The following is a 21,722-nucleotide window of genomic DNA, read 5'->3' as shown; positions in this document are numbered from 1 at the left end:
AATTATTATTAAAAATAAAGTTATAAAAAAAAAAAAAAAAAAAAAGAAAACTGCTGTGACCAGCGTGTATGCTTATGAGCGTCATGCAGAAATGGTTTTCAGCATTCCCATGCTGGGCCCCCGAAATGATTAAGATAATGCTCAGGTGACTAGCAGTTTATTAAAAATAAAGTTATAAAAAAAAAAAAAAAAAAAAGAAAACTGCTGTGACCAGCATGTATGCTTATGAGCGTCATGCAGAAATGGTTTTCAGCATTCCCATGCTGGGCCCCCGAAATGATTAAGATAATGCTCAGGTGACTAGCAGAGCGTGACCGATATTAACATTCAAAGGTTCAGCCACATAGCGAGAAAGAACCTCTGCTCTGTAGAGCCACACTGTGACCCCCTGTTATTAGCATCTTAAATCCATAAAATCTTCAGATCATGCATGGCTTCCCATGAATTTATGCCCCACTTTCTACCCGTGCGAAGAAACAATAAAACGACACTTAATCCAGAAGGGCAGCGTGCTTGTTCACTTGCTGTTCACCAGCTTTTAAATATTAATGCAAAGTGCAAGGCGGGAGAGATTCCTGGCAGACTTATATTGCTGTCTAATAGAGGCTTCTGCATGAAACTTGGGGGGACACTGCAGGGTCTGATTCTGCAGTGGGATGAGGGTCTGACTGTGCAATCCTACACTGAGTTCAGTGGGCTTAGCCTGGAGTTAATGCTACACAGGATTGCACTGTAAAACTCTTAGTATTAGGAAAAAAGGAAGACCCATTATGAGATGGATTATTCAAGAAAGGAAGCCACAGCCTTCATTTTGCAAGACCTGAGCAAGGCTGTTAGTGATAGAATGTTCTGAAGGTCATCGGTTCATAGAGTTATCCAGGGCTTTTTTGGGGCAGGAACGCACAGGAACGGAGTTCCGGCTGGCTCCTGAGTTGGCCACGCCCAGCAGGAACTCATTAGCATAATAGGCCACACCCAACAGCAGAAATCCATTAGGATTGGCTACATTAGGGGTGTGTGGCCTAACATGCAAAGAAGTTCCTGCTACAAAAAAAGCTCAGGGTTTTGACAACAAACAAGGTAAACAGAATAAGAAGCAAAAGGTGTGTGTGGCTGGATGACCATACTTCTGGTAACATGGGGGTGCGGCCTAATATGCTAATTAGCCGTGATGTCAGGGGTGTGGCCTAATATGCTAATGAGTTTCTGCTCTTGGGTGTTGCCTATTATGCTAATGAGTTCCTGCTGGGCTTTTTCTACAAAAAAAGCCCTGGAGTTATCATATGTTGGAAGCAGCGTGATGGCATATCACGCACACGTTGTGTCTGTTTAAGACAAAGGCGTTACTTGCAGCAAAGACAAAATGTTCTTATGGTCCATATCCAGCTGTGATTTGCTGGGATTGTTCCCGCATCTTCACATTAATTTTGGCTAGATTTTGGCTAGAACTTTTAAGATACAGCCCAGGATGTCACAATGATCAGACATTGCTGATGTTGTTTTGCTTTGCTTTGCTTTCCAACCTGCACTAGTCTTAAAGCTGGACTGCAGGCTTCTGCATCTGAAGATAAAAGGAAAAGGCTGGCATTCTCAGGCATCACATTACTCCTAATAAGCAAGCTGTTTACCCCTGCAAATATTTGGCTCCACAGACACTTATTGTGGCTAGCAACAGGAGAGAGTTGTCATGTCCCCCAAGTTACAAAGGATCCAGATAAGAATTTACATGTCAGTACTTCATATAGATTTCACAATGGAGTTTTTAGCAAGAACAAAATTGGTTTTGTAAATGAGCTCTCCATTTTCAAAAACACTCTGTGTACAGTATAATCTGAGGGTGCAGCCATAGGACAACTTTGTAGGAGTTAATGTACTGCTCATACATAGGAACTTAAGAAGAGCCCTGCTGGGTCAGACCAGTGATCCATCTAGTCCAGCCTCCTGTCTCACAGAGTGGCCAACCAGTTCCTCTAGATGTCTAACAACAGGGCATAGAGAGGCCAAGGCCTTGCCCTGATGTTCTTTCTGTTATCCAGAGGTTTTCTGTCTCTGAAATTGGAGGTTCCCATTAGTCACCATGGCTAGTAGCCCTTAGTGGACCTATCCAGCATTAATCTGTTTAATCAGTCGATGCTTGTGGCCACCACTAATCTACTGGCTGTGAATTCCACAATTTGATTACTCATTGAATAAAGAAGTACTTCCTTTTGTCGTTCCTAAATCTGTTGCCCACAATCTTCATCGGGTGTCCCCGAGTTCTCCGTATTCATGTATTATTTTGTAAACCGCTATCATGTACCCCCGTTTCCAAACTGAAAATTCCCAGACACTTTAGCCTTTCCTTATAGGAAATCTGCTCTAACCCCTTAATCATTTTGTGTTGCCCTCTTCCATTCTGTGCTTTCTCCAGCTGTGCAGTATCCTATTTGAGGTACAGTGATCAGAACTTCACATAGGATGCCCAATGAGATCTCATCATGGCTCTATACAGAAAACATCTTACTTTTTAAAAAATCATGTGCAAGCTTGACTCTAACAGTTTATGGCCTTTTATGTTCTACTTGCATGTTCTACTTTCTGTTGCTGGCATCAGTTGATTCATCCCATGCTTTTGCAAGTAAATGTGGAGGAGCGGGGACCAGTGTTCCCTCTAAGCTGAGTTAGTGTGAGCTCACAGTTTTTTAGCCTCTGGCTCACACATTTTTGTCTTAGCTCAGGAAGGATGGCTCCAGAGAAAATGAATTTCTGCAGCAGCCAAATCACTCGCTCACAACTTTAAAGCCAGTAGCTCACAAAGCAGAGTTTTTGCTCACAAGACTCCATGGTTTAGAGGGAACATTGGATGGGACTAGGAATAAAAGGCCGAGAACTACTGTGTTCTGAAGCTTTTGTGTTTCTGCCTCTGGCTTATTCCAGTTTCCCTGTTTCTGAATAGGAGACTGAGGAAGTCAGAAACGTCTAAAAGATGAGCTTGGGCACAAAGAGTTGTTGAGCAAAACAAAGTTAATAGAGTTTTTTCCACATAAAAAGTGATACAGAAATAATAAATCATTGTCACCCTTACCTCTTTGTTCTCTCATGTTTACCTGTAGACAAAAATACGTAGCATGATCATGTCCCATTAAAGTGAGTGGAGTGAATGGTGCCCTGCTGGCTTCCTGGGTCCCAAACCCCTGATAACTGCAGAAGGCCTCATTCGAGAAACTGTTGGTTAGCCCGGCTTGAGATATGTTTCAAATAATTTAAAAAGATGGGTTGTTTCATATCCTAGAAAATAAATGCAATACTTAAAAAAAATAAATTAAAACCCACGATACTGCTTATACATTAAGTTGGAGACTTTGGTGTGCTTCAGTCACACCCATTGGACGGGAGGTCAGTGGACTGCAGTAGGAGGCCAGAGGGAGGAAATCTCCATTCTACCGTGGGAAAATTTAATCTGGATCCAGCTGATTACTGTAATCTCAGCTGCACAGCTGCCAGGGTCCAGTGATGATTTCTGTTACCCATAGTTAGCTCAAACTTCATGTTGAAAATAATGGTTAAAAACAGGTTTGCACATGGGCTTGCCAACTCCAGGTTGGGAAATTCCTGGAAATTTTTGGGGGTGGAACCTGGAGTGGGCAGATTTCAGGGAGGGGAGGGACATTAGTGGAGTATAATGCCACAGAGTCCACCCTTCAAAGCAGCCGTTTGCTCCAGGGGAACTGATCTCTGCACTCTGGAGATGGCTTGCAGTTCTGGGAGATCTCCAGGCCCCGCCTGAAGGTTGGCATCCCTATTTGCACACTTGATTGCTTTTGAAAATGAATGGGGGGCGTTGTGTGGGGGAGGGGAATGAGAGGAAATGGGCAATGATTGTGTGCAAGTCTGTGCAGTGCTCCAGACTGGGCAGCTGTGAGGCTTTCCTCCCTGTTCCATGCACAGTAGCTGCATTTGCCATAAGAGCTCCCTTCTCATGACAGGGTGCCGAGAGGAAGATTCGAGATGAAGAGAGGAAGCAAAACAGGAAGAAAGTGAAAGGCCAACTATCACAACCCCCGTGTAGCAATGGTAAGGAAGAGCCCCCCGCCCCAGACTCCATTCTCGGTTGTGCTTAGCCGTGTTTATTATCCGTGATTGTTCATTTTGCTCTCTTGATTCCCATGAACAGCCGATGGGAAACTCGCTGCTGTCCCTCTCCAGAAGAAGAGTGACATCACCTACTTCAAAACAATGGCCGACCTGGACTCCCAGCCTGTTCTTTTCATACCAGATGTTCACTTCGGGAATCTCCAAAGGACTGGGCAGGTAGGAAGTGGCTAAAAGTCCAAGTGCCTAATTCTTATCACTGGAATGATCAGGTAGTATATAAAATCCCAGCAGGCTTTTTGGTGGATGTTTCTGAAGGAGGTTAGCTGTTTGCATCTGCAGCATTGATACACTGTAGGAAGTTCAGAGGCAGAGGAGCCCGACCAGCCAAAGTAAGGCCCCGGTGCTTTCACTGGGTGAATCAAGCAGTTTTAAAATGAATGAGGAATTGCGATAAATGATGGCGTCTGTCCATTATAACAAAGGACAGAGAGTTAAAATAGTATGCAAAGCGCTTTAACTGCCTGTTTACACTGTTAGGAATCAGAACGTCATTTCAATGTTGTTGTTTGCATGTCCTCCATATTTTGAACCTCCCTATTTTGAATCGTTGTGTAAATGTTATTAAAATAAAGAGAAGGACTATTTTCCCTTCTGGAAAGCAGCACACAAGGAGAACTTGGGAAATTTTCCTGCGACTTCACATAGGTCTTAATGGACAGATGTGCATTAAAGGTGTGTGAACCACAACAGAAGCTTTGTTAATACAGAAGGATTCTTAGTGAGCCAAAAGTGTGCAAAGAAGCACCTTGGGGTTTTTGTCTTTGTTCACAGGATGACACCTTTTCAGTTTCTCAAAATGTGGCTCGAAATAAAGAAAATCTACAGGAGTATCGCAATTTGTGCAGTCTCAACTCAGGTTCTCAACTCAGTGGTCCCGCGCAGATGTAATATTGCCCAGTCAGGAGCAGTTCACAGACCTGCACATTCATATCCCTTCTCTTCTCATCCTATCTCCTACATAGTCCCCCCCCATTCATTATCACAAATGATCAGTGTGCAACTCCATTTCTAACCATTATTTTCAACATGGGTAAATATGGGTAACAGAAATGCAGGTGCAGAAGTAATTCTGTACAATGTTCAGTCATCACCTGGCTCCTGGCAGCTGTGAATTGGATCCAGACTAAATTTCTCCCATGGTAAAATGGAAATGTCCTACCTCCTACTTCAGCCCACTGATTCCCATGAAGTGCTGCTCCTGGGGAATAGGGGGACCCTGAGGGAAGGCATGAGGAAAGACTGTAGCGGGAAGGGGGAGAGAGTGGAGACTTCCAATGTAGTCTGGGTCCCACCCAATGACTCTTACCTCTTCTACCCACGTTTCCTGCTGGACAATATTAGATTGCCTCAATGCATCTAGCAAGAGAGAGTAGTTAACAGTAATACTTGGCATTGATATTGAGCTGTTTGGACCATGTTTGACATCTTCCCAAGAGAGAACAGCATCCACTTCCCCAGTTTTGTTTCCTATGTCTTGGCACATTCCTTTCATATCTGCCTCAGAGTGTGACGAGGACATAATTAATCTAAATAATATTAAGACAGTCACAACGATGAGCAGAATGATCAGCCTCTGACTAGATTGTTCAGTGTAACCAAGTTTCAAGTGACAAGGGTAGGAGGTTACCATAATTTCTTTTAATCAGCCATCATTTAGAAGATCGTTCTCACCTTAGACTTTCTGATAATAGCTGTCACCTAAAGTTATTTTTCCAGCACAGGAGAGACTCAGACTTGTAGTAGACATCAACACTGTTTCTCCCCCCACACACAGACACAAGCTGAACTCTTTTGAATGGAAATATGAAATGCATGTACATTGCAGCTCCTTTCAGCAAGAGGATTGCTTTAGCCTAAGAAATATTTGCTTGCATCCACTGAGCATTTCTGCATGTGGAGCATTACTTTTTTCTTTCCCTCCACTCACTGCAGCCTACAGCGGTCCCCAAAATGCTGTTTCCCCAGGAGCAGCATGGGGGCCATTTCAGGCTGCAGCAGAAGGGAATGGGCAAGGCGGTTGCCATCTGTGAGCAAACCCCTTCAATTTGCAGAAATGGCCTGGTGGGCCAATGTATCTAATTTTATAAAGGGTAGAATGTACATAACTGTTATGATTGTGCAATCATGGACAGTTGCTCTAACATGTCGGCCATATTTCAACACAGAACTAGGTGCTTTTCAACTCACTGGTTTTATCCGGTCTAAGCAGGCCTAGTTTTTATTGAGATGACTCCATACAGTTTGCTTGGGGCTGCAGGCTATTAAAGGGCACAGTCCATTCAGGACTTTTCCTGTGCAAATCCCTTTGGAATGATGAGCAGCACATGCTTATGCTGGGTTCAATGAGCTGATGCTTTTCGACAAGGAAAAGAGAACCAACATAAACCAGGACCAGTGCGTGCAATTGCTCTGCCTCTTCCTTGGATCCCCTGTGTACCAGCTTTTCATGATATTGTGACAATAAATCTGTTGTTTTTTTTTTGGTTGGCTTTTACAGGTTTACTACAACACAGATGACGAGCGAGAAGGGTAAGGCACTTATGGCTTCACAGGTTTTGCAGCTGGGAGGGCTCTTGGGGGAAAGTTTTGATGCCATTTAAAGCTAAATGTTTTTTCTCTTGGCAGAGCCGGATTCTTTGCTTTGTTGTAACTTTGGTCACATTTGTTGTTAAAAAAAACAAGTTGATTTTTAGTGTACAGGATTACATGTGCTCCTGGATAGCCTCTGTGTAACTTATGCTTTAAAACAATAGCAAAACTCTGTGGCAAGATAGCCTAAATTCCATCGCTAGGAAAACCGAAGTCTTCAGTTTATGTATTATTATACTAATCCAGAATAGTTGGGGTGGGTTGCTTGTTTTGCACTTTGGAGGCCATTGACTCCCCTCCTTTGAAATTTCTGCTCAGCCCCTCCCTCCTCAGGCTTCTGGGAGTTTAACCTCACAACTGGGGGGGGGGGTGTAATTGAGACTCCCAGGATGCTACTTTTTGTGCCAATGCAAGCGTCCATGAGGTGCTTGTACATAGAATCACAGAATCATAGAGCTGGAAGGGACCTCCAGGGTCATCTACTCCAACCCCCTGCACAATGCAGGACATTCACAAATACCGCCCCCTCCACACCCGCAGTGACTGTTCCATGCCCAGAGTAGCAGAAATACACACAGCATTAGTACATCAGACAACAGGGCAGTGATACTGATTCAGTTCAACACACTGACTCTTAAACCTAAGCAGTAACATGGTTTTTACATTAGACCTGTCAATAGTGCCTAGAACTGCTCACAGATTACCTGGGATTAGGCTAGGAAAAAGAGTATATGCGGTTGCTGTTTCTGTCCTTCAGGAATTCTGACAAAACAGAAAATTCAGAGCTCCAATTGATCTCTGATCACTCTCAGGACCAAGCTACACAATACACCCGACACATGCTGGGTCACAGGCAATGCTCCCTCTAAGCCGTGGAGTCTTGCAAGCAAAAATTCTACTTTGTGAGTTACTGGCATTAAAGTTGTGAGCGAGCAGTTTGGCTAATGCATAAATTAGTTTGCTCTGGAGCCGTTCTTCCTGAGCTAAGACAAACCTCTGTGAGCTGGAGGCTAAAAAACTGTGAGCTAGCTCACACTAACTCAGCTTAGAGGGGACACTGGTCACAGGTGCACAACTGGACTCACACTCAGATATATGTCAGGAGAACTCACCTTAAAAAGTGCTCATTCACTCGGTTCTATGAGGGAGTGCAGCAAAGGGTGAAAAGGAGCTTCTGATTTCCCTTTCACCCTTTCATGTTACCCGAAATCCTCCTAGTGAGAATTATTCCTGTGGCCCAACTCTGCCTTACAGACGACAGTGGGCTGTGAGTTCGTTTCCCCGTGTATCCAGAGGGCGGAATCAGAATGGACTCTCCTATTTCCCAAGAAGCGAGACAACACACTGATGTTTAATGAATAAATGTTGTCTTTACTAAATATTGTTGATCACAAGCACACAAAACAGATGCTCTCACGCATACACTCAAGTTCCTTTAGTTCACAATAGATACAGAAAACAAGCAGTAATAAAAATAATGACTTCAGACTAACACGGAGGTAACACACAGAAGGGTACAGTTGATACTTATCTGATCCATGCAGAAGGAATTCTTCTCAGTGGGGAAAACAGGAACAAAAGATCTCACCAGAGGGATCCTTATTCACACGGATGGACCAGCCAAACACGTGTGGGCTATCTTGGTGTGCACTTCCAAGAAAGCACTCGAGAATCACCTCTAGCAGAGCTTCGGTTGCCTAATGTGGAGGGGGGGGGGTTGTCTCGCTAGCTTTGCTTGCTAGCAGTTTGCAGCTTAAGTTACAGAAAGGTGGGGGATGGCTAGCTAACTAACAAAGGACAAAGTTGTGCATTGCCTTTTAAAAACCTACTATTAGGGCTGGCTCTGAGTGCCAACCTCCTGTTCTTGATCCGTCCCCTTCTCTATGTCTATTGGTGAATGGGGAGGTGACGTCCAGTGATCCCTCTAAGCTGAGTTAGTGTGAGCTAGCTCACAGTTTTTTAGCCTCCAGCTCACACATTTTTGTCTTGGCTCAGGAAGGATGGCTCCAGAGCAAACTGATTTATGCAGTAGCCCAATCGCTCGCTCACAACTTTAATGCCAGTAGCTCGCAAAGTAGAATTTTTGCTCACAAGACTGCGCGGCTTAGAGGGAACATTGGTGACGTCTACCTGGAGGGAGTGGGGCAATATTCAAATTCTAAGCCTAAACTTCAATGGGAGCCATTTGGTCAGGTGTCAAAGTTGCATTGCCATAGCAACCTTTGACTTGCAGATGCTGGCCTGGTCCAAGAAGGCAATAACAGGATGTTGTCTTTTGTGATGCCAAACCAGATACGAGGGGTTACATGTTATGCAGAAGATCTCCAATGGTGGAAAGTTGTTGTTTCAACAGTCCTTTGTGGCTGAGCTGTAATGGAGAATGTCTTCTTTGTCCCAAGGCATGATGGGAAGGTCTGGGTGTGAGTGCGTGTGTCCATTAGCGTGCAGGCAGAGCAGGCCTTGCACACAGCTGTTTTCAGGTGCTAGCAAATCAAAGCAAGCAAACCCAAGGCACACAGCTTTTCCCAATCCCACATACACAAATGCAGAGACAATTACAGACATGCAGACATCAGCATAGCACAAATAATACATTCAAAGCACACTTGGCAACATTCGCCAGCAGAAAGAGCAGCGGCAGGCCTTTTCACCCTTTTTCTTTGGCTCCAGTTGTCCTTCCTGGAGCATGTGGAGCCAGAGAAAAGGGTGATCCCCCTAATGCCACCCTTTGCACTGGTGAAAGTGGGGTGGGAGGGAAACCAGAAACTCCTTCTCCCTTGCTGTACTCCCTCATAGTGCCAAGCGAACAAGGAATTTTTAAGGCGAGTTCCCCTGATGTACGTGTGATGCTGAGTCCACTCCCTCACCCATGACCAGACATATGTTCGGTGTATTGTGTTGGTACACTCTCAAAGTAGTCTTGGCCAATGTCATTGCAGAACCAAGGATGTAGTAATGGCCACAGGAATAAACAGCTTTAGAAGGGGATTACATAGATTCATGGAGGGTACGTCTATCAATGGCTACTAGCCATGGCAACTGAGGGGAATCTTCACATTCAGAGGAACTAAACCACTGAATCCCAGAGCCAGGCAGCAACATCAGGGGAAGGCCTCAGCCTCTGTCCCCTGCTGTTGGCCCACCAAAGGAACTGACTGGCCTCTGTGTGAGACAGGATGCTGGTTAGATGGACCACTGGTCTGATCCAGCAGGGCTCTTCTTATGTTTTTAACAGCACAGACAGTATTACATGCTCAGTTATTGTTATACAGAACACTGGATTTGGTTCAGTATTATAAAGCTTGTTTGTCTATTTTATCCTCCAACAGAAGTATCTTAGCTAAAAGGATATTCCGGCCAGTAGAGGAAGAGTTTGGCCCTCCACCACTGAAGCAAATAAAAGAAGAAGGAGCCAAAAGAGGTACATGTTCGTTCTCAGGCACTATGTCTCTTTTTCTTTGATTCTATGGTAATCAGGGAAAGAGAAAATAATAGTTGGTTCTGAGTGGAAGCACGGTTGTGGGGTACCACCAGAGCATTTAAATATAAAACCTACAGATTGCTAAAATCATTAATCCCCAGTCTTTGAATGTATAAAAGCAATCAAAAGTATTTATTTTTTTCAGTGAACACCATTATGATCAGTTACCAATGATAAAGTAAACCATAAAAGAGTGTTGATGGACCAGAGCCCACTTCACCAGAGGCATGGAACGTATCCTCATTTGGCAGATATATACACACAGGCATAGAGGGGAAAATTATAAACAGTGGATCCAAAAAGTGAATGGTTTATCTCCAACACGGATTCCCCCATTACAGTTCCCACTGTTGTGAATGATTGCTGTACTTAGCTTGTGTATGTATGAACTTTGTATAAAAACCATAGTATGTTCCTCTTACATTTCACAACCTTTTGGCCACAGTTTATAATTTCTTTTCACTTCTATGTGTTTGTGAATGCATCTGAATATCTGCTCGCCGATAACACACTTCATGCATTTGATCAACCGGGTTCTGTTCCACAGAAGCATATGCCACAATGAATGTGTTAGGTTTTGATATGCCCAGAGATGTCAGATTTTCAATTAAGCCATTGGAGGGAGGGGAGTATTATTCCTGGGGGTTTTTGGGGGGGCGATGGTGGGAATACCATAAAATACATCATTTATAACTCACGTGGCATGCAGCATTGTACTATTTGTGGCCTGTTTATGAAATTTATAAGAATGAATGCCTTATATTGTCATCCAATGTGGAGTTACACCCTTCTAAGCCCATTGACATCAATTAAAAAGTGTAACTCTGCTTAGGATGAGTTAATTTTTTATACGCAAACTTGTGATTATACACCATATTGCATCCTGTTACCTCTGTACACACACACCAGGATGTGCATACAGTGTTGGGAGCAGTGTTTCCTCTAAGCTGAGTTAGTGTGAGCTAGCTCACAGTTTTTTAGCCTCCAGCTCACACATTTTTATCTTAGCTCAGGTGGGTTGGCTCCAGAGCAAACTATACAGTAGCCAAATTGCTCACTCACAACTTTAATGCTAGTAGCTCACAAAGTAGGATTTTTGCTCACAAGACTCCACAGCTTAGAGGGAGCATTTGTTGGGAGGGGAAAACTAGATATTTTCAGTTGTATATCTTTTGGACATGGACTTCTTGTAGCCAGTAGCTGTCCGTTGACAAGTTTAAAGGTTAGAAGGCCCACTCCAGTATACGTAATTATGCACACATTTGCATTTTATCAAAAATAAATGTTTACGATCACATATGGCACATGATGAGGAGCTGTTAATGGTGCATGTGTTAATGCCAACACAATGTTCCCACATTTCAAAAATAAGATAGCAGTTCCTCTCAGCCTCCCTGGGACCTTGGTTGGACTTTGCTTCTAGGAACCCTCTTTTGCAAACTTGGGCACAGAGCGTTAGAAATCAGGAGTCATTCCAAGAAGCCCCTGAAGTCTAAAATGAGAGGTGCTGGAGCTTGTGGCTTCCTGCAGATCATGTCCTTTCGTCTAGAAATCTTTCCCAGAAAATCTCAAGAGATGTGATTAGTTTTTGTAGAGTCTCTCTCTTTTTCTTTTATTGTATCACATGCCTCTGATCTGGCATTCAACCAGGTTTTGGGTTTAAGCCTGAGCGAGGGCCAATTAAATCCTGATTCTTTGGCTGGGAAGGTACTGCAGTTTAGTCAAAGTCTGAATGTCTTGATATAAAACCAATGTGAGCTGCCCTGAGTCTGTTCGAAGGGAGGGCGGGGTATAAATTTAATAAAATAGATAGATAGATAGATTAGTTCAGATGTCAGGGCAAGGCATGGATTGTCACTACATGGCCAAGCCTGAGGAGTCCTTAGGCTCATAAACTCCCTTCTCTACCCCCAGCCCTTCCAGACATGGCCAGCTAATTGGAAATTTCAGCTTTTCTGGTAAATCATAGTTTCCCATCACATCTGAACCAACAAGCTATGTTTTTCACTTTCCCAGTGAACCAGAATGCTTTCCTTGTTGGCTTTCTGGGGGCACCTGGATAGACCTGGTGGAAAATTGAGTGCTAGGCCAGGGGATTTAGCAGAGCTCTTCTTATGATTCCAAGTGGGGAATAAACCATGGTTTGAAATCCTAGGCTGCACTTGCAAGGCCAGCCCACACCATAACTTGCGGGTTTGGATCAAATGCTATGATTTGTCTCAAATCTGTAATTATCTCGAAGGCTTTGCATGAGGGGGAGGGTGAAGGAAAGTGTGTGAAATCATCCATCTCCTTCTGTTTGGCCACAGTATTCTGTTACATAAAGCTAGCCATTGATTGGTTGTCTGTTACACGGAGAACTGTTGTTCAACATCGTCTGCATTCTTTCTATAATTCCGCGATGCAGCCGTGGCTGGGAGGCAATCTGAATGACACCCCACTGGGCATAGCATTCTGGATGATTGATCAGATCTGATTAGTGTGATCTGATCAGTGACAGAAGTCCATTCAGCCTGCTGAAGAAATTCAGAAGTTCAAACCTGCATCCTTCATAAACATAACAGTGAGTCAGGTTTGCCATTATCCCATCAGTAACAGAGCTGTCATTTGATATATGCTTCCTGGACAATAATAATTGCAGAGAAAAAGACGGAGAGTACAATTTAAAGAAGAGAGCAAACACAGAAAGGTGTAAACAAAGGCAAGTGAAGACAGAGATGTGGGGGCAATGCCATATTTGAAAGCATGTTATTTACAGTGTAGCTTGAGCAAATAGTGAGTAGGATCAGGCTGCTGTTTACTTGAAGGAACTACAGTGGTACAAGCTAGGTAATTTTAGACTGTGGGCTTACTTGCTTGGATCCAGTCAAACATTGCCTGTGGCCTTCGTCTCTCCCCACACTTCTGCTGCAGCCCGGAATGCCCACTGAGATGCTGCTCCTGGAAGTCAAGGGGGTATCAGAGGTCTGAAACGGGAGGGGAAACACCCGTTTCTACACGCCGCTATCCTCAGACCCCACACATGAATACCAGCGAGAACTCAACAAAATCATGAAGACAATACCAACACACATACAGGAACAAATTTATATGGATACACCCCGAGAACCTCGACTGGGCACTTTCTCCCTCCTGCCAAAGATACATAAACCTGGCAACTCTGGACATTCCATTGTCCCAAACATCGGCACCATCACTGTAGGAATATCAGGATATATGGATTCTATCCTGAGACCATATGTTATTAATACCCCCAGCTATGTCCGTGATACCACAGACTTGCTGAGAAAACTGCAGTCCATCAACCATCTCCCAGAAAACTGCATTCCAGCCACTATGGATGTTGAGTCTCTGTAAACCAACGTCCCCCGTAAGGGTGGAGTACAAGCCATTAGAAACATCATCCTTGACAACACCACAGCAGAACTTGCCACTGAACTCTGCATGTTTGTTCTCACTCATAACTACTTCAATTTTGGTGAGAACTTGTACCTCCAAATCAGTGGCACAGCGGGGGATTCCGGTTCCGGCGCGGCGACAGCGAATGGCTCTGAGCTTAGCTCGGTGCCTGGAGCTGTATTCTTGATCTGTAAAAGAGGGAAACTGGCAACAGTTTTCCCTCCAAGTGCTCTCGGAGGGAGACATGTGTAAGGTGGGCTGTTTTGGAGCTGAGACGGCGGCGGCGGCACGTCCCGACTCTGAGAATCCACCAAGGCGACGGGTCAAGACAAGAGGGCTAGCCACTGTGCTTGGAGCCCAGAGCGGTAGCTGGAAAGCCAAGGATGTGCTTCGGCAGTAAAGACTTTAACTAACTAAAAGATTGCTGAAGAACTTTACTTGCAGTTGTGTGGTGTCTCCCCGAGAGGAAGAGAGAGCTGGCGATGGTAGCGGACAGACGCGGAGCTGCGCTAACGCCCGAGGACGCCTAAAGACCAAAGCAATCGAGCACCGGGATTGAGAGAAGAGAGAGAGCGGCTGAGTCAAGGACGGTGCTTCGATTTTGTAGGAGAACAAGCAGAGGTGGAAGGGGTTATTAAGCAAAGATCCGGATTGAGTGGACACGTGGCGACAGGAATTTATTTGGAACGGGCAAGTAGCAGCTTGACCTAGATTTCGTTACTTCTGGATTTATCGAACTATCGCTTTTTGATTGGCTGAGTCTGGATGGTGTTGAGTTGCCCAGAACTGAAAGAATTGGGAAGAAGAGGACGAAGACGACCTAAAAGCTGACTTTGGAAATGACAAAAGACTTTAATAGACTGTAGTTAAAGGTGAATGGACTGAGTGAAAGGGACTTTACTCTGTTTAGTTAAACTGTTGGATGGTACGACCGGTGTGACTGAGAACGGAAGGTAGATAGGAGTGGTATGGCTATAACTGAAAATATTTGAGAGTGAAGGGATGAATGAGAGGTGTTTGGTGTGAGGCCAGTGAGTGTAAGTGGATGAGAGTGTGAAAAGTGTTAAACTAATTACTATTATTATTATTATTATTTTTCTTCTCTTTTTTGGGGGTGTGGGGCACTGATGGGAATCGGTGACAATAATTTCAAAAGTTATTTTAAGATAACTGGAAGATAAGAACATAACAGATTATAAGTGAGCAATTGGACAGGTTGAAAACTATAGAGAGTGGATTAATCGGTGGGGCTGAAAGAACCCAAAATGGCGAGTGGTGCAAGGAAAGGGTCAGCGCATTCACCTGGGCAGATTAAGACAGTAGCCTCCAACTTATCACAAACTAAAGACTTAAACACCCAAATAAACGAAAGTATAAACAAAGCAATGACACTAGCAATACAAACTATGCTACCAGAGTTGATGGCGAAGGCAATAGAGCCTTTACAAACAAAACTAGAGTCTTTTACACAACATATAGCTGTACAAATGGAAGAGTTTAGAACACAAATAACGGAAAATAAACAAGATATTGCTAAACTAAGCCAGGCTGGAAATGCGGTAGAGGAGAAGTTTGAAGCAACTGATCAACAGATGCAGGAATTGAGGAATAAATATGACTCCCTAGAAGAATCTATAATGTCTCTAGAGTTTGAGAAAGCAGCCTTTTTAATCAGGCTACAAAATATACCAGAGAGTAAAACCGAAAATATCAAAGAGATTATAGTTAAGGCATTGGCAGAGGTCTTAGAAATTGCTGAAAATGAGATGGTACAAGAGATTGACCTGGTCTATAGACGAAACTCGGCCTACGCAAAAAGAAATAGGGTGCCCCGGGAAGTTCATGTGAGATTTCATAAAAGAACAATAAGGGACAAAATTCTAGAAAAATCGAGGGTTACAACAATTAATATACAAGGAAATGAGATCAGGGTTTTGAAGGAGGTTCCCTGGCGAGTTCGAGAAAGGAGACAGGAATACCAAAACTTGGCTGAATCCCTTAGAAAAAAATGAAATCATGTATAGGTGGTTGATACCTGAGGGTTTAACCTTTTTGTATAAGGGAAAAAATCATAGAGTGAGTTCTTTAATGAAACAAAAAGAATTTCTAAAAAGATATGGCCAAGATGAGGATGTATATGAAGAAGAAGGAGAACTCTCAGATTCAGAGGAAGACTTGGATGTTGAGACAGCAGAAAAGAAGAATAAAGAAGTAGAAAGATTCAAAAGAGGGAAACGTGATAGACTCAACCCACTGACGGTTCTCACAAGAGCACAGCAGAAAAAGGAAGAAGAACTTAAACATAAAGACAATGGGAAGTAAGAAGATTAAAATAATCTCTTTGAATGTGAACGGCCTAAACTCTCCTCAAAAAAGAAGAAAAATCTTTCACCAAGCGATTAAACTTAGATCGGATATATTTTGTATGCAAGAGACTCATATTAAACGAGAGGATGAAAAATTTTTGGAATGTAAAAAATTGGGGAAAACATTTAGAGCGTCAGATATATGTAAAAAAAGAGGTGTGGCTATATACGTGAAACATCATCTTCAACCTGAATTGTTGTTTGAGGCCAAAGATGGAAGAATCTTAATAGTAAAGATTAGAAGGCAAAATAAATCTGCAATGGTAGTTAACATCTACGCGCCGAATCAAGGACAAGCACAGTTTTACCAGAAACTATGAGATATAATAACGAACTTTTCGGTAGACGAAATCTACATAGCAGGCGACTTTAATGCGGACCTTGACGCACAAAAAGATAGAAAGAACCAGGGGCGAAAAAAGAGGAAATCTATCGTGTTACCACAGGCCTTTCTTCGGATGATTGAAGAATTGAAGCTGATAGATGTTTGGCGGGTCAGCAACGGAAATAAATCAGATTTTACTTATTTCTCGTCACGTCATAATTCATATTCTAGGATCGATATGATTTGGGCATCAAGTACAATTCTTATGGACGTAACAGAAGCGGAGATACTTCCATTGACGTTTGCGGATCATAACCCAGTGATGCTGGAATTACAAGATATACCAAAAGCGACAAGATGGACGATGAAATCGTGGCTGTTAACAAACAAGAAATTTGTAGCAGAATGTAAAGAAGAATTTAAGCATTTTTTTAGACAAAACCTAACACCAGAAATAAATGTGGCTGTAGTGTGGGATGCCTTTAAGGCATTTGCGAGGGGTAGATTACTTAGGCAAGAAATTTGGTTAAGAAAACAGAAACAGGAGAAATACAAGCAAATAGTAAGTGAAATTAAGATAGAAGAAGGTAATCTCAAAAAAGCCCCAAACTCTAAACAACTAAGATATAACAATTTAAATAGTTCTGTGTTTTATTCATGTTATGAACATTAGTAGTTTTATTCTATGAACATTTTATCATAATAAAATTATCATTCTCAGCCTTTCTGAACCTCACCAGAACCATCTACAGGAAAGTTTCTCCCATGCAGGGAATCTCTGAGGAACATGAAAGTCAGGTCTGTGCCTCGGGCTCTTGCCGAAAACACTGAGGACTGATGGGGTTCCTCCCCGGGGGGGGGGGGGGGATGATGACGCCTCATTGCTAAAGAAGAGATCAAGCGGATCTTTCGACCAGCAGAGCTCAGTTCCCACCCTTCTTCACTTCCCTGTGGGCTCTTCTTGATCTTCTCAACACGGCTAAAGCTTTCTCCACAGTCTGAGCATTTGTAACATTTCTTCCCGGTTAGGGTATGGTTTCTGTGTAGACTCTAGCTTTCTACAACAGTTTACATGTCTTCAGTGCTTTCTGTGGTTGTCTTTTAGGAGTGAAATGGGAGAAAAGGCTCTTTTGGGGGGCTAAGCACTTACATGGTTTCTTCCCTGTGTGGGTTCCTCGATGAACTTGAGGATGGCCACTCTTAACTTAATCTCTTCCCACATACAGTGTGTCACGCCCGACCTGCATGCTTGAGATCGCAGCACCTTCTACCACGCCACGTGGGATCTCCACGGAGTTCTCATGGCCTCAGACAGGGGAGGGGAGGGGTCCTCTCACCCAGGTCCTCTTCCCCTTCAACCAATGTGCTGCCATCTTGGCTCTCTGTTGCCGTCTGTCATCCCTGGACTGCTGGCGGAGCTCCCCTCTTACCCCTCCCTGCCCTCCTTTCTGTATTTCTATAGGCTCCTGCCCCTATCCTTTATGGCCATTCCCTTGGAGCCCACCGGACCCCACCCACAGACTCCCCCAGCCCTCAGGATGGTGCTTGCTCACCCGGACCAGGTGGCCCCCGGAGCCCAGCAGGGTGGAGTTCCCCACCCCCGCACCTCCACCTTCTCTGCTGGACCATGGAAAGCTCTTTGAATGTTATCAGGCTGTGCCGAATTGAATGTGGGGTATCGTTATTAGGTAGGGTAGCTACAATTAAGATGTGTATCCTCCCTAGAGTTATGTTTTTGTTTCAGACGTTGCCTATTATTAAAAATCAAAAAATTTTCAAAGACTTAGGGAAATTAGTATCTGCTTTTATTTGGCAATCCCGGAAGCCCTGATTTAAAATGAAATTATTACAAGAAAGACGAGAGAAAGGAGGGTTGGGTTTTCCGGAATGGCATCTATATTATAAAGCTGCTTCCATGGTATGGATACAAGAATGGGCAACATTAGTGAACAGTAGGTTACTGAAGTTGGAGGGACATGACCTCCCGATGGGCTGGCATGCCACGATCTGGTATGATAAGGGTAGGAAAAGTTTTGAAAATCACTATATAAGGGCAACATTAGTAAAGGTATGGAGAGATATTAAAAAACAATTCTACGTTAAGATACCAAAGTGGGTGTCCCCTATTGAAGCTTTCGTGTTGCCAAGTCTGTATGAATATGAAATAAAAATTTGCTATGAGGACTTTGTTGGATAGTAGAAATGAACTTAAACCCACGGAAGGTTTGAAAGATAATAATGTGGGACTCTCTTGGCTACAAGTGTTTCAGATACAAGCAAGATATAGGGAAGATAAAAAACAAGGCTTTTATGATAAACCCTCTGAAGTGGACAAAATCTGGATTGGGCCGAGAAGGCAAATTATAAAAAATGTGTACAGAACTTTGTTAGAAGCTAAAACGAAGGAAGAAGTGGTGAGACAGAGTATGGCAGCATGGTGCAAAGATTTGGGTTATAATATAAAACTGGATAGTTGGTTGAGGATATGGGATACTAATATGAAAATTACAAGAGCAACTGCTTTTAAAGAAAACATTTATAAAGTGGTTTTGAGGTGGTACTTGTATCCGGCTAGAGTGGCAAAATTTTCAGGGGCAACCTCTAACGTATGTTGGAAATGCAGGCAGAATGTTGGTACCTATATCCACATGTGGTGGAAATGTAACAAATCTAAGAAATATTGGAAGATGATAATTGAATTGTTGCAAGAAATTATGGGAGTAACTATTCCATTTCAACCAGAACTGTATCTTCTTGATATGATTCCAGAGGGTTTTGGGAAAGTAGAAAAATATTTGTTGTTACATTGTATAACGGCTGCAAGGATTCTGTTCGCCAAGTATTGGAAGAAGAAAGAAATACCGGAAAAGATAGAGGTCATACAAAAGTTTTTTGAAATTGCCGAAATGGACAAAATATCTTGTATGTTGAAGGGAGAAGACAACCTACTTTTTGAAAAAAAGTGGAAAAAACTGTACAACTGGAAGTTAAAGGTGGAGGGTTAATTGGGAGAATTTGTAAGGAAAGAGGCTGCACGCACATTTCTGTTATAATGAAGGAATAGCTTGATGTTGATGTATATTTAGAAAACTTAATAAATAAAATATAAAAAAACAAAAACAAATCAGTGGCACAGCCATGGGCACTGACATGGCTTTACAGTTTGCCAACATTTTCCTGGCGGATCTAGAACAGCATTTTCTGAATTCCTATCCATTGACTCCTCTCCTTTACTTGAGAGTCATTGATGACATTTTTATTGTCTGGAACTATGGCAAAGAAGCCCTTGAGAGATTTCACCAGGCTTTCCACAACTTCCACTCCACCATCAATCTAACTATGAATTACTCTACACAAGAAATAAACTTCTTGGACACCACAGTATGGATACAGAAGGGACACATAAGCATCACGTTATACTGGGAACTGACAAATCTACATGCCTCCAGCTACCACCCCAACCACATCAAACAATCCATTGAGTATAAACTCAATTGCAACTGATAATGAAGCTCAAGACCATACATCCACCTGGACTTAATCGAGACTCCATGCCTACTACCCCTATATCACACCTAATTAATCACGCCTGCTATTATCATTCATCTCCTATTGTCATTTGCCTGCTAATGTCATTCATTAGCTGAAATCACTCCACTTTCCGGTGTATAGTACAGATGGGCTCACGTTCTAGCTGTATCTGAAGAAGTAAGCAATGACTCATGAAAGCTCATATCCTGCCACAAATTTTGTTAGTCTTTAAGGTGCTACTGGGCTCTTGCTCTTTTCTACTGCTACTAGACAGACTAACACAGCTACCCATCTTGAGCTAACCAATTTAGGACCAACTAAATGAACCAACTAGTGAGCTACCTTTTGGATTTCACAAAACTGCTCTCAGGCTCCATCTTAAACAAACAGGTATCTTCAAAACTGAATTCAGGCCAGGAGGTGACAAAGCTCTTCTTTTTAAAATATATATAACATTTTATAAGAAAGACTTGGAATCATTTTTATTTTAAGTCCTAAGGATAAATCCAGTTAAAGAAGAAAACTGACAATTGCATATATTAGGACTTCCTTGTAGATATCTGCAAACTTATCCACAGCATAAAATATGTGTTATATGCTGCGCAGTCAGAGATAGCACCTCAAAAAGGGTGCGGTACAAGCTTGCCGCTTGAGATGTATTCATCCTGAGAGAAAATCTATACGATCTGCACCGTTGTACATCACAAAATGTGCAGCTTGTTGGTCTTCTTGGAGCATTGCTTTCCTTTCATTTATTAGCTTCATTGACCAGAGGTCTTAAGCCAGATGTACAAACAGCTACTATAAGACGCATTACATATAATTACAAGATAATTTAGACCAAACATTTTTACAATAAAAACGAATAAACATACTCATAAACAATATTAATAGACAACATTTTATAAACTTCCATAAATTCTATAAAATCCCATGATACTATGGAAATTAGTTTTAGAATTTTAAAATTTGTATACATAAAACCACCTACAGCATTTCAAAGCCACTTTAAAAATAGCACTATCGATAGTTGTTTTGCCACTAAGCCTTGGAGCATTGCAGTGAAAGTGGTATATGGAGTCGGGATATTCTTGTGCAAGTAATATTTTAAGGTTCTGATATACTTTTTTCATCATACTTGTTTCTGTTTGCCATACTTTAACCCATATAAGGAAGGATGCTGACTTTTGATAGGAGTAACTATTTTTGCAAATGGGGTTTCTTTTCATGAAGAGGGAATTGGGTCCAAGTATTGTGAAGAACCATGGGGTTGCGAAGAGTTGGACTCGACTGTGCGACTGAACAACAACAAAACCATTCAATTATAACAGAACATTAGTGCAAGTGCTTAGGAATGAGCAGCAGGTATGCAGGTAGTGCTTCGGGGGGGGGGGAACTGGCAGGGCAATCTTATACAGAGTTAAAGGTAAAGGTAAAGGGTCCCTTGCTCGAAAGCCAGTCAAATCCGACTCTAGGGTTGTGGTGCTCATCTCCATTTCAAAGCTGAAGAGCCAGCGCTGTCCGAAGACGTTTCCGTGGTCATGTGGCCGGCATGACTAAACACCCAAGGCGCACGGAACACCGTTACCTTCCCACCGAAGTGGTACCTATTTATCTACTTGCAATTTCTTGTTTTCGAACTGCTAGGTTGGCAGGAGCTGAAACTAGAGACGGGAGCTCACTCCGTCATGCGGCAACTTGGGTCTCGAACTGCTGAACTACTGACCTTCCACAGCCTGCAGTTCAGCGTCTTAACCACTTGAGCCACCGCAGCTCCTTATGCAGAGATACTCCAATCTAAACTCATAGATTTCAATAGGCTTAGACTGCAGCAACTTTGCAGAGGACTGAATTTTCCCAAATCAACTGACACTCATCCTGCCATCTTAATGTCCTT

General features: G+C 42.9%; 1 protein-coding gene across 1 annotated transcript in view; it reads left to right on the top strand.

The window, feature by feature from the left end:
• The window catches only part of GRHL2 (grainyhead like transcription factor 2), a 136,403-nt gene that overhangs the window by 94,150 nt on the left and 20,531 nt on the right, over nt 1–21,722 (top strand). The window contains exons 10-13 of the mRNA XM_015428264.1: nt 3,966–4,053; nt 4,154–4,290; nt 6,632–6,663; nt 10,053–10,144. Coding sequence (XP_015283750.1) covers nt 3,966–4,053; nt 4,154–4,290; nt 6,632–6,663; nt 10,053–10,144 — 349 coding nt within the window. The remainder of the gene's footprint in view (nt 1–3,965; nt 4,054–4,153; nt 4,291–6,631; nt 6,664–10,052; nt 10,145–21,722) is intronic.

The sequence above is a fragment of the Gekko japonicus genome, unplaced genomic scaffold (genome assembly GCF_001447785.1).
Source record: "Gekko japonicus isolate JY-2015 unplaced genomic scaffold, Gekko_japonicus_V1.1 scaffold555, whole genome shotgun sequence".
In the NCBI taxonomy this organism is placed as follows: domain Eukaryota; kingdom Metazoa; phylum Chordata; class Lepidosauria; order Squamata; family Gekkonidae; genus Gekko; species Gekko japonicus.
This window is presented reverse-complemented; position numbering and strand designations above follow the sequence as displayed.